Here is a 20,787-nt window from a genome sequence, read left to right on the forward strand (position 1 = left end):
TCACCTTAAGGGATGCATAACAAAGCCATACATACAAACATTGGGTTCAGTCACATCACCTACAGAGGTCTGTCCCAAAACCAGGGTTGTTCTTGAAAGGAGCACAGAAATGTTTGTCCAATATCTAGAACAGAAATGTTTTTCCAGTATCTAGGACATTGGTTTAGGACTTGATAACCACAAATCAATCACCTGTATGACTCTCCATGCTTCAGTTACCAACATTATAAATTTGGGGCACAGTCTCAAGTTAAAAAATACCAACTCTAAAGCTTGACGTAGAGCTGTTAATTTTCACTGTGTAGTATGTATGTGACATGAGAAATAACCTTTGAAGACAGCTTCTGTTGTTTTTCTTAATATTTTCCTCCCCGCTCCCTAGATTTTCCTATTAACATCACAGGAACAAACAAGAGTCCTATCAGTGGAAGACAGCCAGAGGAAAAAAAAAAAAAGAAAAAAAAAGATAAAATTGTTTGAGTCTGATATCCTCCAGGGTCTCTCTTTGCAAACAATTTTACACCAGTTATTGTTAGAATAGGTTTCACTCAATCAGCTGATACACTTCTGCGTAGGTCTTGTGACAGCCTACATCAAGTAATTTATCTTCGAGGTGACAAGTGGATCATTATGGTTCAAGCCTCGAAACAGGAATGGGCTCAGTAACATGATAAGGACAAATCAATAACATTGATATTTAGATCCCTACACCATGTATTGCTATTACAAGCCAAGAATATAATCTTCTTCTGGGTTAAAAGATAATGTAGATGCAATACATTCCCTATGTGCCAGACCTTGTGCTGAAACTTGAGTAGAAATAATCCAAAAATCTTAGAAATACTTAATTGTTGCCACATTTGGAGGTATTAATAGCAAAAAAGCAGCAGAAGCATTCATGTGGGATTAAATAAGTCATGGATGCAATTGCTACTTTTCCTGACATGGATATTTAAGGAGGAGAAAAATTTGACACCCATTTTATCAATTAAACAATATGTAAGTTAAGGTATAACACTCACAAAAATCAACCGTGACTGGAAATCAAAGCCAGAGACAAGAATAGCAATAACATGGGCAGAGAGACAGAAGTCTTTTCCTAAAGTAGAGAGGTAAGTTGCTGATTTGATTATATTCTCTAGATAGCAACAAGTATTATCTTGCCGAGATACAGTGTTGAGGGATAAGATACCACTCCAGACAGCCACCATCATCAAATGAGCACCACAGCCTTTCAAATACAAAGCCCTACCTACATACATTATAATTCAAGAGCAACAGCAAGACTACCAGGCTCTCTTGTCTGCAATATTCTTTTGCATCTGCAGTCTAAATTACATTGGCTATTGCTTTACAAGCTTATCACATTGTGGATTCATGCTTAATTTGATGTCCAGTGTCCCCCTGCAGAGTAACACCATCCACGAAAAGCAATATTGTTGAGAAATTGCATGACAAGAAATATATTTGCCTTCACTCTGAATATTACACCTAATTTTTAGTAAATTCACCTGAGAGGTATCAACATATTTCAAAGAAAAAAACAAATCAAGGATCCTCTATTTTCACAAGAAGTAAGGGACTGTCTTGCAAGCTAAATACATAAAACTTAGTCTTACCTTAAGTAACAGAACACATGGTAGAAATTCATAAATATGTGAAAGGAGATAGCATAAAAGAGTAAAGGAGTTATTGGGGATAATACACATGGGAATTCATCTGGGAGCAAAAGTTGAAAGGAGGAAGGACAAGGGTGATTCAAGTTCTGCATTATAACGACTGTTGCTTGGGTTATGCAGAGGAAATGCAATAGAAGAAACATGTTTTACTAAGAATTTTTATATATTTATCTCTACATTATTTTTATATACCATATATACGTTCATTTTAATATATTTTTATATGTATATAAATATTTTTTATATAAATGACATTAGGAAACAACCATTCATTGGTGATCTACTGATAACAAAAATTAAGAGAAACAGATATATTATTGAGCAGTTAAATAGCCACCCTTTTGTTCACAACCATGCTGACCTGCTATCAAGTCCCCAACTCCCAGTCCATATAAAAATAAAAATTAGAAGATAAGTAACGGTTGCTTCAGGATGAGAACATTATACAGGAGTAAAGAAATGAGCAACATGACAGCACAGCATCCTAACCAGGAAAGGCCCAAAGGGAAAGCCCTCGGCTGCCCATGGAGGAAACACCCTGTGTTCAAGAAGTAGAAGGTCAGTGTGTGGGAACAGCTTTGTCTTTTACACACTCATAAGCAGCAGCCTAAGCATACTGGGAGGACTGCTGCTTTGTTCTAGCCAGCTTTGAACTACTAAAGCTTTCGTGTGTTTTCTTCCACAGGGCTCCTAGTTGTTTTTGTTAGCATCAGGGTGGTTAGCATTAACTCAGCTAAAATGCAAAGGAATTCAAGCCTATTCAAGCATCAGCAGAAGGTTCGTTATATTGGTAACCTAATTTAATAGTTCTCTGATGTGTTTGTTCAACTATGTCTCTCATTACGTAATTAAAGCAAATACATAATACTGGCAGGCCATGGGAACTGCTACACCAGACGCCCTACAACAAAATAGAAAACAAAACAATACCAGAAGATACTTACTAGTTGGGTATATACACTTGTTTTAGCTTGCTTTCCGCTTCTGCTGCTTTCAATCGTTTCTTTAAAAAGAAAAAAAAAAGTTAGAATAAGAAGAAAATAAGGACTATTTTACTTATGAGTCAAGTATAGCTGTAAAAACTTTAGCACTTAGTAAAAAAGAAGGAAGTTTTCCTTTCACTGAGCAGCTACCACAAAATCCTTTTCCAACAGGAAAATATCCCCTGAAAACAATTGCAGGCATCAAATGACTATGTACACAGCTTTTCAAAAAAGTCAAAGAGAAGACAATCTACTATTTATAAGGACAAATTTTTCATTCCCATTCACTTCAATGCACATTCATGCATTGTTCCTTCCACAACTCTTCTTTCCTCCACCCTGCCGGCCCTGCAGAGGAAGATCTGACATACCAGCTTGTGTTTCTTCTCCATGATAATATTCACCAACTGGACAATAACAGATACGGCAATGCACCTTCTCTATCATACTTCCTCAACAGCTGAACCAATTCAAAGAGTTTGAAGGAAGATTTTTTTTTTTGTTGACAGTCCTCACTTTTGAAGACTGAGTGACACAGGAGATTTTCTTTAAAAGTTAAAAAGGCCAAGAGCTCAACTCAAAACTGATGCAGAAGTAAAAGAAACATTCTGAGGTTCAAGTTTCCTCTTTATTGCATAAGCTGAATTAATTTAGTGTGAACTTCTGGAGCCTCTAGTCCAACCTCCTGCTCAAAGCTGGGCCCATACTCTTCAACATCCATGCTGGTAACTGTGCTCTGCATAAAGCCACGACAATGTTTTCCAGACAAACCAACAGCACGGTGACATTCTAGACAAACAGATTAGCTTAACATTTACTATGCAGCAGCCTCAAGGCACAGTCTAGGAAAATAATTGTAAAGCTAAAGTCAGTATCTTCATAGAAACAGGAAGCACCAAAAATGGAATAAAATTGAAGAGTGTGTCACTAAGGAACGGACAAACATAAAAATCCTTTTTACGGGGACACGACGGACACACACAGAAACAACAAAGTAAAAGTTTCCTGTAAGTGTAAAGCTTGCTTTGATCAGAGGGACAGTCTTAAGCAACAGTTTTCCATTTGACAGTTCCTCGCCAAAGCTCTCTAGACTCCTAAAGAATTCCTCTCTTCCCTTTTCCTGCAAATAGAAGTCAAGCTATCTTAGGAACAAAGAATGGAGTTGTGAGGCAAAGGAACAAGGACTGAGAAAACAGAACTTTTGAAAGTTATCCCGAGACTATGGTTACACCTTCAGAGAGCTGCATCCAAAAGCTGACTTCTTTCTGCTGGTGTAGGCAAGTTTCCCAGACTGCTTCTGTTAAATCTCATCTAGGATAAGAACAGCTACCTGAAAACCATCCTCAAGAAAACCCAAATGAAGCCTTCGTGGAGACAATCCTTATCAATCCTACCGACTTGGAGGAATCAATAACACACATTTTGCTGGCAACTGGTGATGGAACTAAAGAGGCTCTCCCTCTGAATACAAACTACAAATTCAAAGTTGAACATTTTTCAAACCACCCTACCCAAGTCTTTTTATATAAGAAACCGAAGCATCCAATGATGGGCCTCAAGAAGTGCTGTGACAATGGTTCTCCAAACAGCATCAGAAATCCTCCTCTACCTTCCAGCGAGGCACTACCCCAAAAAATCATCCTTCCACAAAATGCAGGCTCATGTGCCTTTCTGCTCATGAACTGGAGGCTGTTCCACCCACAGCCTGGACTGAAAACCAGGTCTTCCCTCCCCAGGCAGACTACCATGGGCAGTTAAATCAGCAGATCAACAGCCATGGAGCTCATACTCTCCCCAGGAATTACAAGAAAGTCCTGTTTATCAGGTACTGATAAACAGCTTAAAATACTGCTTGATGAACTTTGTACCAGAATTGTATTTCCTTGAGACCTAAGCAGGAAATTCAGGGAACTTCCAGTGGTAGAGAACTGTTTAGTTTTTTGGTTTTTTGTGGGGTTTTTTTTTTTATTTCCACTAGATTTCTAGATTGTGGGGGAAAAAAGCTGCCGTTTTCTTGACAAAAGCTCCCAAGGGGACTATCTAGAGTCATTATGTTATGACAGTTTTGGAAATCTATGAATGCAAAAGCTTCATGCAAGTACAAAGCATTACCAGCAGCTGAAATATTCTACTATCCACAATATAAAGTCATTTGCCTTGGAGACATGGTTAATTTAGGGTATTAAGCAACATTTTAGTAAACTGGTGATGAATGTTAACCTCACACCACAGATTTCCTGTGTGATTGATGACCATGGCGCAAGCTCTGAGCTAACAACTGCCATAAGTCACCTGGACCTAGCGATACCCTCCTCTCCTACAGCTGCCTGGGGATCAGCGCAGAGCATGACATACAGCATACGCCTTTATTACAAACTAGTATACCAGGAAAATTGAAGGTTTTCAGAAGGTACCACAATGTACCGGGTAAGAAGAGGTCTGCACTAAGTACCTGCGGCTGTGGGCAATCAATAGACCAGATATGATGAGTTTCCTATTTTCCAACAGTGACTGACTGATACCAGAAGGTACAAAAGAAAGGTGCCCGAAATGTAGTCATGCACAATTTCAGAATAATCCCTTCACAGAGAAAGTGCTTTGCTAGGTCCTTTGCCAGTTATTGATTTGTGCCTGAAGCATATTTACACTATAAATTTTTAATGTTGTCTGATGTAGTTATGAATGTCCTCATCCACAAAAAAAAAAACCTTGAACATTTCTAACTTTTTCTAGTAGTTTGGCCTAGATGAATTCTTTTGTCTTTGAGTTATTTATATATGCACAACTTAAGATGATATACTTATTTACCTAATCATATTTTCCCCATCTCTGAAAGGGAGATATTACCAACTTGTCTATCCAACAAGGACCAAGGGATGAAAATACTAAGCACTGTACATTTGAGTAGGTAAAACATCTGTCCTTTAGATATCTTCTCCCTAGATTTGATATCTTTCATTCTACCCACTGAGCCTGAAAGAGTTTTACAATACGTGATGTATCAGAGCAAATGTTTATTGTCATTTTCTAAAGAGTGAGCATTTATAAAAAGGAATTAACAGAAGAAATCCAGGAACACAGGGGATATTTCAAGGTCTACAACGCAAGAATTGGGTTAGTAGACAGCATGGGGACGCCTCAAACATCCTCAAATATTAAGCTTTTATTAGTTGATGATAGGGAAGATAAATTGCATTTTCTGGATTTAGAGAACTTTCATACTGTTTATTCTTTTTCGGAACTCTGAACATACAAGTGCTGCTGGGAAGCAGGGGAGATGGGACAGAAAAAGTAATTAGTCCATGATGCATTTGGGAGAAGTGTTTCCAGCTGCTTGTGCTCCAGCAACACATCTCAGCACTGATGTGTGGTACCTACAGTCTCTGTCACTTGCTTGCCAAAACTGCTGTATTTCCATGTTGCTGTAGGCTTAACAGGAGGTGTTTGGGGATAAAACGTCCTACGTATGTGGAAAAACATTTCTGTGATGTTATTTCTACTTTGCTAGCAACACAATACTTTATGAAGGCTAGTACATTAAGATGTCACTCACAGCTCTTGGCTAGGTACAAAGAAGGCTTAATAAAGATGTTTTCTATCCACATCACGATTTACCCAGAGCTCCCTCCTTTAAGCTCCCTACCTCATGTAGTCAACTATAAGGGCACTTCCACTTTCTCCAGTATCTTCAGCACTATGCGTACATAAAAACTGATTTTCTCTGTCTATTCCTCCTACACTTTTCTAATGGCACTTCCACAAAAGAAACAGAACAGTAAAAATTGATAATATTTGATCTTTTTCTTGGAGTTACATGCTCCTCAAGCACAAATAAAAATGCAAAAAGTAAATTAAAGCCTTCAACTCTCAGAAAGCATATGACTAACTCAAACAGTCATCTGCCAGTGCCATGTCCTGAGTTCTTCTCAACTGCATCTCAACAGTTGGAAAGTGTTGTATTTTAAAGTTTTCAGGACTTCCCCTCATGATATGCAAACCAGTAGAAGCATTCAAAGATCTTAAAAAAAAAAAATCACCCTGGAATTCACAACTACATAAGAACACCACCTTTACTTTGAATGAAAACGTAGGCATACCCAAACATCACATCACCCAAACATCACTCTTGAAGAGTTTTCAAATCACTGGGGGAAGCCACCAAACAGCAGTTACTCAGTGGATGCCATTTCAAACCTTTCTGAATCAGAAATATATGCTCTTGTGAATCGACACAGGAAATCTGTCTCAAGAAAAGGATGCCTTCAAAGAAGACACAGGATACTGAATTTGGAATGCATCTCCCTCCTTTTCTTCAGGACAGCTCTGAAAGGATGTCTTTGCCAGGACAACTCTTGGGATCACTTTGGACAAATGTTCAGGAGCCTACATCAGACCACAAATTCTGCATTGACATTGCAGTAGAATTACTCCTTCTAGCAGTTCTGTTCTTGGAGGGTCAGTCCTCCTCTTGAGATGATTGAACTCCTAATGAAGCTGGTAACCTTCAAAAGCACGGTATAGCTGAAGCCAAACAAAAATTACTGGATAAGAGATCCAAGTGCATACTCCAAAGAAAGTCAATTTGCATGTATCTCAATCACAGTGTCCTACTCACAAGGCAAGGAAGTGCTGTATTAAGCCTTTCGATCCTCGGTATACCAAGCATACGTATACCTTATTGTTCAGTTCTGAGAAAGGGACTTCTGTTGAAGCCGACTCACAATTTCGCTTCCTCATTGGCAAGAAACAGATGGATTTCTGCTTCAGGATTATGACAGTGCTTTCTTGCTCCAAGAAAGTCTCAAAGGAAACACAGAAGGATGTAAACAGTTCCCAACTAACTGTTTTTCATCAAAGCAGGCAATTGGCTGATGACAAAAAACTTCATTACTATGTTTTGTAACTCACAGAAATAGACAGTTTAAATGGATGTTTTTATGTTCAGCCAAAGATTCTACAAGAATGAGCAAGTTATCAGTATTTTTTTTTAAAGTCAATAACATTCAGCCTTGTAATATAATTTAATCATCCTCTTAGAAGGAGGGCAAGTGAAAGTTAAATAACTCAGGATGCACACTTTTCGTATCCTTACTTAACACATTTTCAGTATCTTATGTACAAAAATACTGTTAGACCCAGAACCATTATGCAGTATTAGACTAAGGAAAGAATCTACACAGACAAAACACTATGAAGAAACAGATGGAAAAAGTGGTGAGGGATGTACTTTGCCAAAGACTTTGCACACATCAAGTAAAACATAAATTTAATACACCATTATTTCAACTACAACTTCCTATGCTTTCTTTGTGGTGATATACAGATAGCTCTCCCAGGTTTTTTATAAATGTTTAGTAGTATTATTTCCTTGTACAAGCTGGGAACTTGAGATGAGGTCTTCAGCTCAGTTCAGACTTAACTGATGCAATATCTCTGTACTGCAATTTCTACCTGTCCGGCTTATACTATCTCCTAAGTGCAGAGCCTCTAATTGGAAGTTTTCCCCAAATCCCACTCCCTGGTACACTGCTGGGCAGCACATATAAGGTACAGTATAACCATGATAGAAAACCCACTGCATAGGAATATAGCAAAACAGTATGAGAAACTGTAGGTTTGCTGGGTTTTTTAATTGCTGTAAGAACAAATAATCAAAATCTTCATGCAACTATCCCCTCCGCAATTTTGTCTATGTAATAAGAAAGTTCAAGACAGTGGAAAAAGCAAAAGAATTTAACCATTTCCTAATCAAGGTACAGTTTCTCCAGATGTTTTGCCTTCCCAGCACATAGGCCTGGAAGCAAACACCTGGGACACTATTCCAATCTGCCTCCTACAGTATCCAAGAGTGAACACCAAAGATCCTGCTCCCTACCTCTTATTCCCACCACCACCATTGTTACATACCTCAAGATGAGCAGAAATAGAACTTCATCACTGCAAATGTATTGTGGACTTTCTGAGCAGTATGGAGATGCATTTTCGTTTAATCTTTCCCAAGAATTCCTACTATTGTTTGCTGGTCTGACTGCACAGGGGTGACATTTTCATGCAACAGCCTAAGATTCTAGTTTTCACTGACTGATAAAAGAAGTTTCCTCACTTTTTCTGATACCTACCATATTGCTAGATGGATTTTTATCACTAAAAGAAGTGAGGTGAGATAGAAGATGCAGGGAAGAAGATAAATGGATTCCTCTCAGTGCAAATATTGAGTGTAGTACAGGCTGAGTACACTCAGCTATCACCTCCTGAACAGCTGTAGTCAGACAGTATAGCAGCACTCACTGTATCAATGATACGCACAGTTCACAATGGGGAAGGAAATACCATGACCTCATTTCTCCAGCACCCTTTCCTGCCCCCCCCCTTCATGCCGGCTTCCACCACCATCCCACCTTCCTACCACCCATTTCCTTACCAGAAGGAACAGTTTCAACCAAAGAATGAACTTGGGGAAATATTGCAATGAGGATGCAGTTAATATTTTTTTAAAAAAGTAATACGGAACAGATGCAAAAAAGTTCTCATTTGTCCTGAGGATCCCTCTGTAATCTAAACAGCGTTCTGATCAGAAAGAATATGGTAAAAATCACATTACAGACCAAGGTGCCCAAATATAGCACAAGCCAAGTATTGGTCAATGCCTCAGGCATCTAGTCTTTACCCCAGGCTGAATTTCCAATGAAGCAAGTTAAGGCAGGACATTTTCACAACTCCACTTTTTCTAATACTTCAAATAGGTGCCTAAACATAATGCTGATAATTATAATGAAAAATCCATTACATATTTCTCCCTTCTTTAATTAATTTTCCCATTAAATATTATAAGTAGTTTTCAGCAACTGATACTCTGCAACATTTTGTATGCTGCTTGCATTGTGCTTTCTTTATTTAAGGGACCAAGCATCCTTAGTATTTAAACAAGTAGAGATAAAAATGATTGTAAACACTAGTCAAAGTTGATTCTCAAGTATACCAAGTCTGGGAATTTGAGCCATCAACGCTTCCCAGACAAACATTTTACTTGCATGGGGAGGATGGGGGATCCTTTGTGCACCTGCAATCAAAGTCATGGGCAGGCATAGGTGGAGAATTAACATGGGTGCCTGTTGTACAGCAACTGCCCACCCCCTCCAATAAAAAGTCAACACTGAAGTTAATGCTGACCTTGAACTCTACAGGCAGAAATTAACCATATTCCCTTCCTCAAACTGCTAAATTCCAAAACAGACATTTGAAAGCTCCAGACAAATAAAGTAGCAGCAAACATAGAAGAAAGCAAAATGCCAATGCTACATGTTTGTATCTACGGAACGGCTGATGAGTTTAGTGACAAGAGATTGTTCAGTGCTTCAGATCATAACAGAACCCACCTATTGGAAAGGCTCAACCCCAAGAGGTAGAGTAAAGCAACAATGCTTGGTTTCAAAGGCAAGAAAAACATCTTCTGTTAAAAGGAAAGAGGTGATTCTGACTCTCTTACCTGCTGAACGTATCTGTCTGTAGTTTTCCACATATAGTAATATTCTATTATGCTTGTTAAGGACTTCCATGGGAGCTAAGGACATAAAGGAAAAGCAGCAGTCATTGCAGGGAGCTGGCACACAGCCTCTATGAAATTCACAGGATTCCTCTGACAGACAGTTTATAGCAGAGTCTTGCAACTACTAACCCTCCTAACAAAAAAAGGCAATCAGTGTCTAAATCTCCTAAGGGCACTAGGTGCACATGGGACCCATGTTAAATTAAATGCCCTTTCAAAAAATGGTGCTTTCAGTGTAGAAGTAGAGCAGGTTACAGGTAAATCTTCATGCTGCATTGGCTCCACAGTAAACCATTCAAGGGAGGCACAATGCAGAAGGGAGCCCATTGGCTCAGACTCTCTGCTTGAGCAGCAAAGACTCGAGCAAGAGCCACAACTACAGTAGCACAGTTCTGATTTGCTCAGCTTCTATGGAGCTGGCCCATTAAAACAAAACAAAACAAAACAAAAAACTAATAACTACTAACAGAATTGTGCCCTGCCAGCTCTTTTCTCTGCATGAGAAGCATGAGGATTTCTACAGGACCACAGAGAGCGTTGTGCTGTTTCCAAGACCCTCTGTCTAAAAGATTAGAGCATGGGACAAGCAACACAAACCACTTGTTTTGTTCCCGAGGACTCGAACAGCGATACAGTGAAACTTGGCTCTCTTTACAGTGCTCCATTCAATCTGCAGGCTGAGCACCTAGGGTGGAGCTCTGGCCAAACTACAGGACACTTCCCTTGGATGCCCAAGATTCCTCTTTCAAACTTTCAAAAGGCCCTTTCTGAAATCACATTGTAAAAGTGACTAAATTTTCATGTTTCAGAAGGCCCAGTACTTATTCTCCTTCAAACACAAATTAATCTACAGCAGCTAGGCTGTCACAACACTCTCCTAAATACTCCCTCAGCTGTAGTGGAGCAGATGATTTTAAATTAATGTCTCTAAAGGAAAAGCTATCATCTGTGATTTGAAATTCTGACTGTACAACAGGCTGTCATCAGTATGAGGTCTGCCTTTCCCCAATTTACAGCAAGACACATGCTCCAGTTCAAAGCCCTCCTCTTCAACACGAAGAAAAACACCACGGTTTAGACAAGCTGTAAACCAGCTCTGTCACTGATCAGAACTGGTCACCATGTGGGCCCTCATTTTATATACTTACAAAATCTTGCTGAATGTCAGTGAAATCTTTTCCATATTTTTCTAGTGCTTCCTCAAAGAGGTTTGCCTCTGAAGCTGACCACTCCTCCATCTCATCTCTGCACAGGACTGGCCCACCTTGTGGCACAAGTGCAGAGATTGCCTTGGAAATGTCATAGACATTTTTGTGCAAAGTGTCCATAGCATGGAACTACATGGTTGTAAAAGAGAAAGATAAATGTAAGGACAAGCATCTAGGGGGAAAAAATGCTTAACAGTGAAACACCAATAACAAAAATTCTGCACCTAGATTTGTGGCTACAGTATTCTATACCTAACACAAAGTCAGTAAAAACTTGTTCCAACCTCAGACTCACTGTAATTGTCAGCGTACAAGTGTAACATTCACTAACATTAGTGGGGTTTGTGGAATGTGAGCTCTTCCGTATGAATAATTCCTACTTAGCTACTCACCAGCACTATGACTGTATTACTACTGTTAAGAAAATGCACAGGATAGAGACCCACTCACCCCACAACTGAGCAGCCCTGTTAGGTACCCTCCACAGATGGGGCACGAAGACAGAGGTCCAAGGGTATATTTTCTAATAAGCTTAGCCAGGCACTTTCTTTGTCAAATAATCCACAAAAATTGCATATAAGAAAAATATTTAAGAGCAGCAACACACGCATGCTGTCCCCTCAAAGGCGAGAAATCCCCAAAACAATTCAAGTCAAGCCACACATCATAGCCGAGTAGGAAAAAAGAATTACTCCCAGCAGCAATTACTCCTCAGAAAGCTGAGTTGTGACTGTCTGCAACTTGTGATTTACAAGGGCTGAGAACACGTTGCAAGGGAGGAAGTGGTATTAGTAAATGAAAGCTTGGCTTTGTTTCCTGATTTCTGTAGTTTTAATCAGGACGTTATTTGCCTTTCATCATACGTTTTGTGCACGTGCATAATTAATCTGCAGTGTTCTATCCCAGAATTTGTTCTACATATGATTTCACATTATTCCAGTTATGAGGTGAGGCTTTGATAACAGTTCTCTGGAGACTTCATAAGTTTTATTCAAATATTCATTAAACTTTCTCTAGCAAAGAAGTTCAAGTTTTCCCTTTCCTCTATCTACTCAGAATCATTTATGATTATAAAATATTAACAATGTCACCACTCCTCAGGTACTCTAAAATGGAGCTCATCAAAGAGAAGAACTGAATTGACTGAAATTTCTTATCTGACCACAAACTTTTGCCCCAGACGATATTGCCCAAGGATGCCAGTGACAGTCTGGTGTTGCGGAAGTGATGAGGAGTGGCATTCTGGCATTATAACATTGCAGACAGGCAGATAATCATTTGCATTCTTCTCAAGACAGCTACTAAGCCCATGCAAGAGATGGGCTGTGAAGCATGTCATCAAAACATTTTAATAAAACAAAAAACATTATCTCATAGAATTATCCGTGATGGATCATAGGAGGCACAAGGCCAGAAAAAGTTACTTCATATGTAAATAAAGGGTTCCTTTACAAAGGCAGGATCTGCTTCACAGCAGGCCACAATTACAACCCATCTGCCCCTCTCTCTTTGCCAACTGTTATTGCTGAGGTGAATATTTTGCATCTCTCAAAAACTTAAGGTCCTCTTAAAAATCTTACCAGCGTGATGTCCCTAGAGGCTGCTGCAGCACTCATGTGCAAACTTGGCTGTCTGACAGAACTACTGCAATCTAGTGCTCGGGCAAACGTACCAACAGACCTGAAATAAATTAAACAGAGCATTAACTTTGCATGCAAAACAAGCATAAACATAAACACCCAACCAACACTTTTTGAGATCAGCAGACTCCATTTCTTGGTAACAAGATTACATGGTTTGGCACTAGTTCCGAGCCAGAGACCATTCTCTTCAGATGTGGTTTGTTATTATGAACGCTTTACTCTGCTTAGTTCATATGACCAAAGAGGCTTAGGCATAGGAGGGGAAACAGTGAAAGACTCAAGGATCACAAATGGGGAGTTTTGAACTACTCTCTTATCCCTTATCTCTCAACAGACTTAAACAGAAACTGAGCACAAGCAAGCTTTATGAATGGCAAAAGTCTCTTCCACAATGGCAAAAGTAGTGCTGCATTGTCCAAAGTACAGAGACAGATGCCAAGACTGGACAGAAGAAAATGCAGTAACACAAGCATTTTTCTAAAAGTTTCGGTAAAATTAAAACCAATTTATTTTACAACTTAATATTGTATAATATTATATAGCCTGCATAAAAATACAGCAATTCTCAAATACTTCCCAATGCCAGCCATTCTTGCATCTGAGGCCACAAACCCCATGTTCCTCGTTCTATTCCGAAAGAAATCAGTTGGAGAAAACTTTAACAGGAACGTTGGTTCCAGCAATTCCTACTCCCCTCACTGCTTGCTACACCATATGGGTGAAACGCTTGTGCTCCTGCACAGTGAACTGGAGCTGAACTTCTCTGAGCAACTACAACAACAAAAAAAGGTGGTGGTTTTATTTTTTGTTCTCCACTCAGATCACTTCCCCAGACTAGTTGAGAGCACAGAGGAACAAACTAGTGCCAAGCAGTGCAGTAGGACAAAAGGTAAATGCTTAAGCAGTAGTTGTCATCAAATACCTAATTTTGGCCCAAATCCAAAACAGACTCACCCACCCCCAAGTTTCTGCAGCAATTCATGCTTCATCCTCTCCCCAGCCTCCCAGTCACTACCCCTGTCCCTGCTTCACAACTCCCCTGTCCCCAGCTTTAGCTGAACTGATACTTTTTGTGTGTGTGTGTGTGGCATCTAACGATAAACTGGATCACTTTGCTGATTCAGGATAGAAGCAATTTTTATACTGCTCTTTTCAGTGATTCCCATTACAGCATGCACCTTCAAGTGGCTGTATCAGCAAACCCAGTGGGCAGTAGCAAACAGCCAGAAAGAGCTACTAAAACCAGCTTCGCCACCAAAAGCCTACACAAGGTGGAAACCCCCGTCTCAAAGCAGCTCTACGGTCACTCTAATCTAACCCACATGAACCCCCCTGTCTGCCAGGGCACTTCTACCCTCTTGCTTCCTGCTGGGTCTTCCTGACACAAACACCAGAGCACTGTGTGGCTGAGTGGCAATTTGAATCAATCCTGCTGAAAATTAACCCAGAAAACAAAGTTCTTAGCTTTTCAATGGTGTCCTGTACTTCACTTGATTAGAAGCAACTGTGAAGCTGCAACCTTGTCAAGAAGTGTCCCTTAAGAAGCAGGAATACCCTTTGCTGGAGATATCCCAGCTCTTGCCATCACTCCTTCCTCTGTTTGTTCCGCATCGCTGGTGGAGATTATCCTCTCCCCACTTTCATCCATTTCCCTATGTCCATCTGCTCAAGTAGAATTAATCTGTTGCACATAAATCACTTAGTTCAGCTAGTTTGACTTTACTGTTGGCACAGGTCAAGGGAAACGGCAATATATCATATAAGCAGCACAGTGAAACTTCCAAAAGCCTAAATTTTATGGTGATTCTTCAGTGTAGCCAGAACACTATGAACTTTATGAACCTTAAAAAAGTCTATACAACAAAAAGCACATGTTTAACCAAAGGCAAAAAATGTATTAATGGATTCTGAACTATGAGATTTTCTTCAATCTGGACTGCAGTTAACTTTTTTTTTTTCATTTTAACCAACCTAGTTTTACTCTTGGCTCCCTGTTACTGGACTTGCACACAAGGTCTAAGCAGCCATGCAAAGGTTTTTAAGTGCTGCAATTCAGATTAGCCATTTAAAAATTTTGCCAAAAGTTCGCAATAATGGCAAGTTTTATCTTCAAAGCACATAGAAAAATTGATTTGGGAGCATACACACTTCTCATCTTGAGTACTTAAAACATTGCATTTCACCATCTCCTTCACTTACCTCAATTCTCCCTGCCCCTGCCCCGCCCCCCCCAGTATTTTCCTGAGCTTGTATCATTCAGCATGTTGAACACATTTACTGCTGTTTGATAAAAATGCACCCTTCCTTGCATCACCCAGCAGCTTCAATCAGAACTGGAGGGCCCTATCCAGGCAGATTCTTTCACACAAACTCTAGCATTGTCTCTCTGGCGAGCATCCCATGAACTTACTCCACAATGGGCACAGCAATGCCACGCTCAGGAAGTTCAGGAGGAAATTCAAAGCATGATAACTCAAGAGAGGGAAAAACAAGAACCAGAAGGCTGACAGAACAAGGGCCCAATTTAACAGAATATCTGAAATATGGGCTTAATTAATTCTGCTTTCCAGGGCTAAAGCCCTTGGCTGAAGCAGGCAGCTCTGTGAGTCAGGGTCCATGTCTATCAGATACCATGGTCAAGGAGCAGAACTCTTAAGATTAGCAAACCAGATACTACCAGCAGCTTGTAACTTTACACACCCCTTTCCTAACCATATCCAATGATAACTTGCTCCACTGACTAAAACCATCAAAAGGTCCAACCATCCATCTACTTACACCACTTTGCTCCCACACAGTCCTACAAACTTACCTAAAAGACACAGAATTTGGAGAGCATTACCTCTCTTCTTTTTTCTTTTTTTTTTTTCCCCAAATTATTCAGCCACCAGTTCCTATGAGAGCCTAAAATTTAGTATAGGCTTCTGTTCATACAAATGTATACCAATGAAAAAGTTCAAGAACATTTTAAAAAGGAAAAGTTGATCAACAAAGATTGCTTTGGGCTTAAATAAAAGCACACATTTCACCATCTGTACAGATTTGCAGGATTTTATGTTATTGTGCCTACCTATTGGAATCTAGGCATTAGAAAGCATCCACGCTCCATCAAAAACATTTTACCAGACTTCTTAGCAAACTATTAATGGATGTTAAAATGTCACTGGATTTGAAAAAGGGAGAAAATGGACAGAGTAATGAACTGTCAAGAATTTAGTTCACTAAGCCTTCTGCATGCTGGCCAACAGATTTGAAAAACCTCACCAATTACAGGGTAGTTTTTACATGCCATTTGTTTTTCTTTTATGAAGGTGATTAACTAAGTTGTAAATCCGTGTAGCTGTTTCTAAAGTCATGCAATTCCCAGGAAGGCATGCAAAAATGTCCATCATTTCAAAATGAAGCAAGAGAATCAAGCAACCAAAACCATCATTCATACTAGTATAGCAAAAAGAACATTAAAAGTGCTTGGAAAAGTTAGTAACATTCACTTATTCAAAGGAGAGGTAAAATGCTCTTACCGTGCTACCACCAGGAACTGGTCTATCTGCTTGTCTACTAGCGGGTTAAAGGCTTCCCAAACTTTTGTTTCAAGTTTTGACTGATCTCTTCCATCATCCTCACCTGGTTGAAAAACAAATTAAAAATGCTTGGTATGGCTATTTTAGAATAGAAGTATTTTCTAGATTTTTTTTTATCTCACAATAATTTAACTGCTAACCCATCTCAGTTACACTGCTTAACAGGCCACTGTGAAAGTTTCATTCACCTATTTGTCTGTGACAATTTCAGCTTGACAGACACAGCAACACAGCTCATCCGAATCAGGCAATCAGATGTTCAAGAACTGGTTTCAAAGGACACATGTAATGGGAAACAGCATACATCCTTCTCCCAACTAGACAGTCTTGCTTCCGCCCCTCTCTCTGTCTCCTTTACCTTGCAGCAGTTCCAGGGAAAACAGACACACTGCCAGCTGCCCTGAGCAGGCAAAGAGTAGCTGGTTCAACTTGAGTCAGCTGCTTTCTAAAGGAGTAAATCATGGCATCAGACCCTCTTGCTTTTATTTTCCTGACTCTACACAAACCAAAATACCCTGGAAAAATACAGGAGCTACTGAGACTTTTTTCCTTTTTTTGGTCCCTTTAAAACATCTGGAGATTATTCTTCTCTGAAGCCCCATGTTGGCCTGCTGAGGGAAGAGAATGCCTTTCAAATTAGTTCACCCTCTCTTAGGAGGCTTGCCCAGCTGCTGAATAAATACCAGTTTCATAGACAAATTAAACAAGAGTCTTGACCAATTTGTTTGCCTGTTCTAACATGAGGCTAACGGTATCAGCAAAGCTCTTAAGCAAAGATAGAAGTGTCTCATTGCTTTCACATCTCTGCCCTTACAGTCTGGAGAAGGTCCTTCCAATATGGGTCACAAACCCTGCTCTCTTTAAGAGAAGCATATGGACAGACCTTTCCCCATGCTTTACATGGGTCTCAGAAAGGAGCAATTAGATGCCAATATTGCCCATCCCTCTCAGTTTTTCCACCCACTTTTGGATCTGTAGGGTACTGCAAAGACAAATCTAAAGTTAGTTACTATTTGGTAACTAGTATTGGTTACTGCTACTAGTCCCTTTTCCTTGGGCCAGAGTCCTCGTGGTCCTACTGCTCCATGACACAGTGGAGGCAGGCTGAGGTCTCACAACATGTTCAGGCCAGCAAATTCTTCCTCCTGCCTGTTCAGCAGGTGAGAAGTCTAAGCTGGCAGCCAACACTTGGGATGGGGAGAGGGCTCTGAGGAAAAGGCACCCGGCAATAATGGGCAAATTGATGAGGGGAGACAGCATTTAATTGGCAGTAATTTGGGAGGGGTTCTTATAGGGAAGAAAGGCTTGATTAAAAACACAAAAGGCTTTACAGACGTGATGGAAATTTGTGTTTCCCATGGAAATTCTGAAATCTCTCAAGAAAAAGAGTGCAAGTTCTGAGAGAGCCAATTAATTCAATTTGTTTCAACAACCTTTATGATTTGGACAAATGCCCACTTAGAGACTGGTTTGAGACATAACTAATTGCATTCAGTGGGCAACAGCTTCAGTCACCAACAAACCAGGCCATCATTGTACGCATGACCTGGCAGTGGAAACCTCCACCTCCCACACCTATGCAGACCGTGTGCATAAAAGTGGCCACATTCTACATGGTCTCTTGACAATTTAAATAAATTATGGAAATTACCCTCTTTTAGCAAGTCTGTTATATCTGCCTGGTATCTGTTTCCGACTCGAATCTCTCCTTTATCAGCGAGTAGGGTCTTTTGTTGAGGATCATATACTAGTGAATAAAAGAAGAAATCCTAAAAATAAAATGAGCAAAAAAGTAAACAGTATTATTAGCTTTTACTTTCAGCTTTCCATACATACTAGCTAGCTTTTACATTTTAAGTTTGGTTTTATTACCTAAATAGAGATCTTAAAGTGGTGAACAAACAATAAATGAACCACCAGTTTTAAAACCCCACATTAAATGCTGCCACTTTCATCCATATTGTAAGCGTAACAACTCTCCTCAAAAGCAGCCGTTCCCTTAATACACAGTCTTTGAAGCTGAAGTGAACAAAGCTCCTCTTGCACAAACGAGGCTCAGAAGGGCCAGGAGATAACTTTTAGTAATGCCCACTGTTTCAGAACACAAAAGTGCATTTTCCCATACACCAAAATAGCAGTGCTAGATGCTAGTGACTTATCTGCACAGAAATATTGGTACAAACTAAAGCATAACTTCAGAGTGTTACAACCATACCAATGAAACCCCCTATAGAGACATGAAGCCCCAGACAACAACCTCTATGGCCTCTGCTGGACTTGCTCCAGTATGTCAATGTCTCCCTCGTGCTGGGAGGCCCAAAGCTGGACACAGCACTCCAGAAGTGATCTCAGAAGTGATGAACTGAAGGAATTAAACCCTTCCCTCTATCTACTCACTACATTCCTGCTAATATAGACCAGGATGTGCTTGGCTTTCCTTGTCACAGGGATGCACTGCTGACCAACTTCTTGTCCACCACTATCTAAGCTTAAATCACCATGTTTCCTTCTGCTCTTTATTGGGAGAAGTAGCAGATTTGGCAGCAGCAGTAATTAGCTGCAGGTGGCAATACATTAATTTGTTGCTTTTGTTCAAGTAGATGAGAAAAAGGCTAAAAAAGCTACTTGGCTTCTGTTACCTGGGTGTGTAAAATTAAAGCAAGAAGTCATACCAGAATGAGAATGTCCTGCCAGGGTAGAGAAAGAAAACAGCCAAAATTTTAACTACTTAAAACTGCACAGTATAAGTAATTAAACTTTTCTGCACGGATAAGTACTTAGCAGTAGGTGGTACTGGAATTTATAGTACTGGAGACCAGGTATGCTCCATCAAAGTATACTGTGGGATATGGGGCAGGAAGAGAGCTCTAGGGCACGAAATAACAGACCTTTCGTAACTTCCATCCACAGCAACACCATCACCAGAAAAGAGAAGTGTTTCCGAACAGAAACACAGGATGTGCGATGTCCCATTTTTCACATCTCTGGTTTCTGGCTCATCTTCCCTTTCCCCATATTTCTGTGTCAATAGCAGGCACCCTGTTTAAATACATCTCATTTCATGCTCACCTCATTTTCCCTTTCCCTATATTTGTATGTGTCAACAGCATGCAACAAAAATTAGGACAAAACCAGCATCAGTTTCAAGACCTGTTCATCTTCATGAAGAGGTGGCAAGGTAAAAGAGTCTCCCAATCTGTCGTACAAAGCCCAAAAAAGGAAGAATCACTGTGAGTTTCCCCAGTAACATGACAAAAATTCTGTGGGCTAGGGCTTCAAAGATACATACTAGTTCTGTTTCCCAGCCCTACACATTACACGTATTAATCTAAGCCTGATGCCACAGAGGTAAGGTCTCCCGTGCTTTCTTTACATGTATAGTGCATCCAGCATCCAATTACAGAATTTAGGAGTGTTAAACATGGTAACTCTATATTTTCTGCTCCAATTTTAATAAAAATCAGCAATTTTCTGGGAAGAGATCAACATCTATGGAAGGGAGGAAAAAAGCCAGAAAAGACCCAAGCAAGCCAGCCAGACCTGCTTTGCTACCTAAGAAAGCTACTGCACAAGAAGGTATCACCTATGCAGCAGAGCACAAAGGCCAAGACAGGAACTGACACCAATCTCCTCCAGCAGAAAACATGCCATTTCCCCAGCATGAAAGCATGAACGCCAAGGGAAGAACAATCTCATGTTGTGTCGCGATAACAGCATAAAAGTCATAGCTAACAGTTGGCAAAATGCTGTTCCAACACCCAGCTGAGTCAACTGAAGGGCTGTCTGTGATTGGGTTTGGGGTGGAGGGATTCAGTTGCATCCTAAATGAATGACATTTTTGACAGAATTGAATCTTATTCCCACATGCACCAGAGTCAAATTACATCAACCTACTGACAGAAGGGAGCTTCAGAGTATAGGAAAACTCATTTATATTATAGCTGTGTAAAAAAAATCTGGGTCTCTTGCTCCATGACATACACAAAGATCAAGATACTGTAATATTTTGAGAATGTATTGTTGCATAAATAAAACATAGGGAAAGCTTTTGTCTCCAAGCTTCCATGTTATAAATACAGTGTTTACTTGTTCCAGCTCCAAAATACCTAACTATAGGACAAAGTATATGCAGTGCAACTTTAATGCT

General features: G+C 39.9%; 1 protein-coding gene across 8 annotated transcripts in view; it reads right to left on the minus strand.

Annotated features, from left to right (window-relative positions):
* MTA1 (metastasis associated 1) overlaps nt 1–20,787 on the minus strand; it is an 86,635-nt gene that overhangs the window by 31,836 nt on the left and 34,012 nt on the right. For all 8 annotated transcript variants that reach the window (XR_012651967.1, XM_075038386.1, XM_075038387.1 and 5 more), the window contains 6 exons: nt 18,292–18,409; nt 16,581–16,683; nt 12,997–13,096; nt 11,357–11,545; nt 10,149–10,223; nt 2,624–2,682 (listed from right to left, as the gene is read on the minus strand). Coding sequence is in view for 7 of the 8 variants with exons in the window: in XM_075038386.1 (XP_074894487.1) it covers nt 2,624–2,682; nt 10,149–10,223; nt 11,357–11,545; nt 12,997–13,096; nt 16,581–16,683; nt 18,292–18,409 (644 nt within the window). In the remaining variant the exon portion in view is untranslated. The remainder of the gene's footprint in view (nt 1–2,623; nt 2,683–10,148; nt 10,224–11,356; nt 11,546–12,996; nt 13,097–16,580; nt 16,684–18,291; nt 18,410–20,787) is intronic.

Source organism: Buteo buteo, chromosome 10 (assembly GCF_964188355.1).
Source record: "Buteo buteo chromosome 10, bButBut1.hap1.1, whole genome shotgun sequence".
NCBI lineage: Eukaryota > Metazoa > Chordata > Aves > Accipitriformes > Accipitridae > Buteo > Buteo buteo.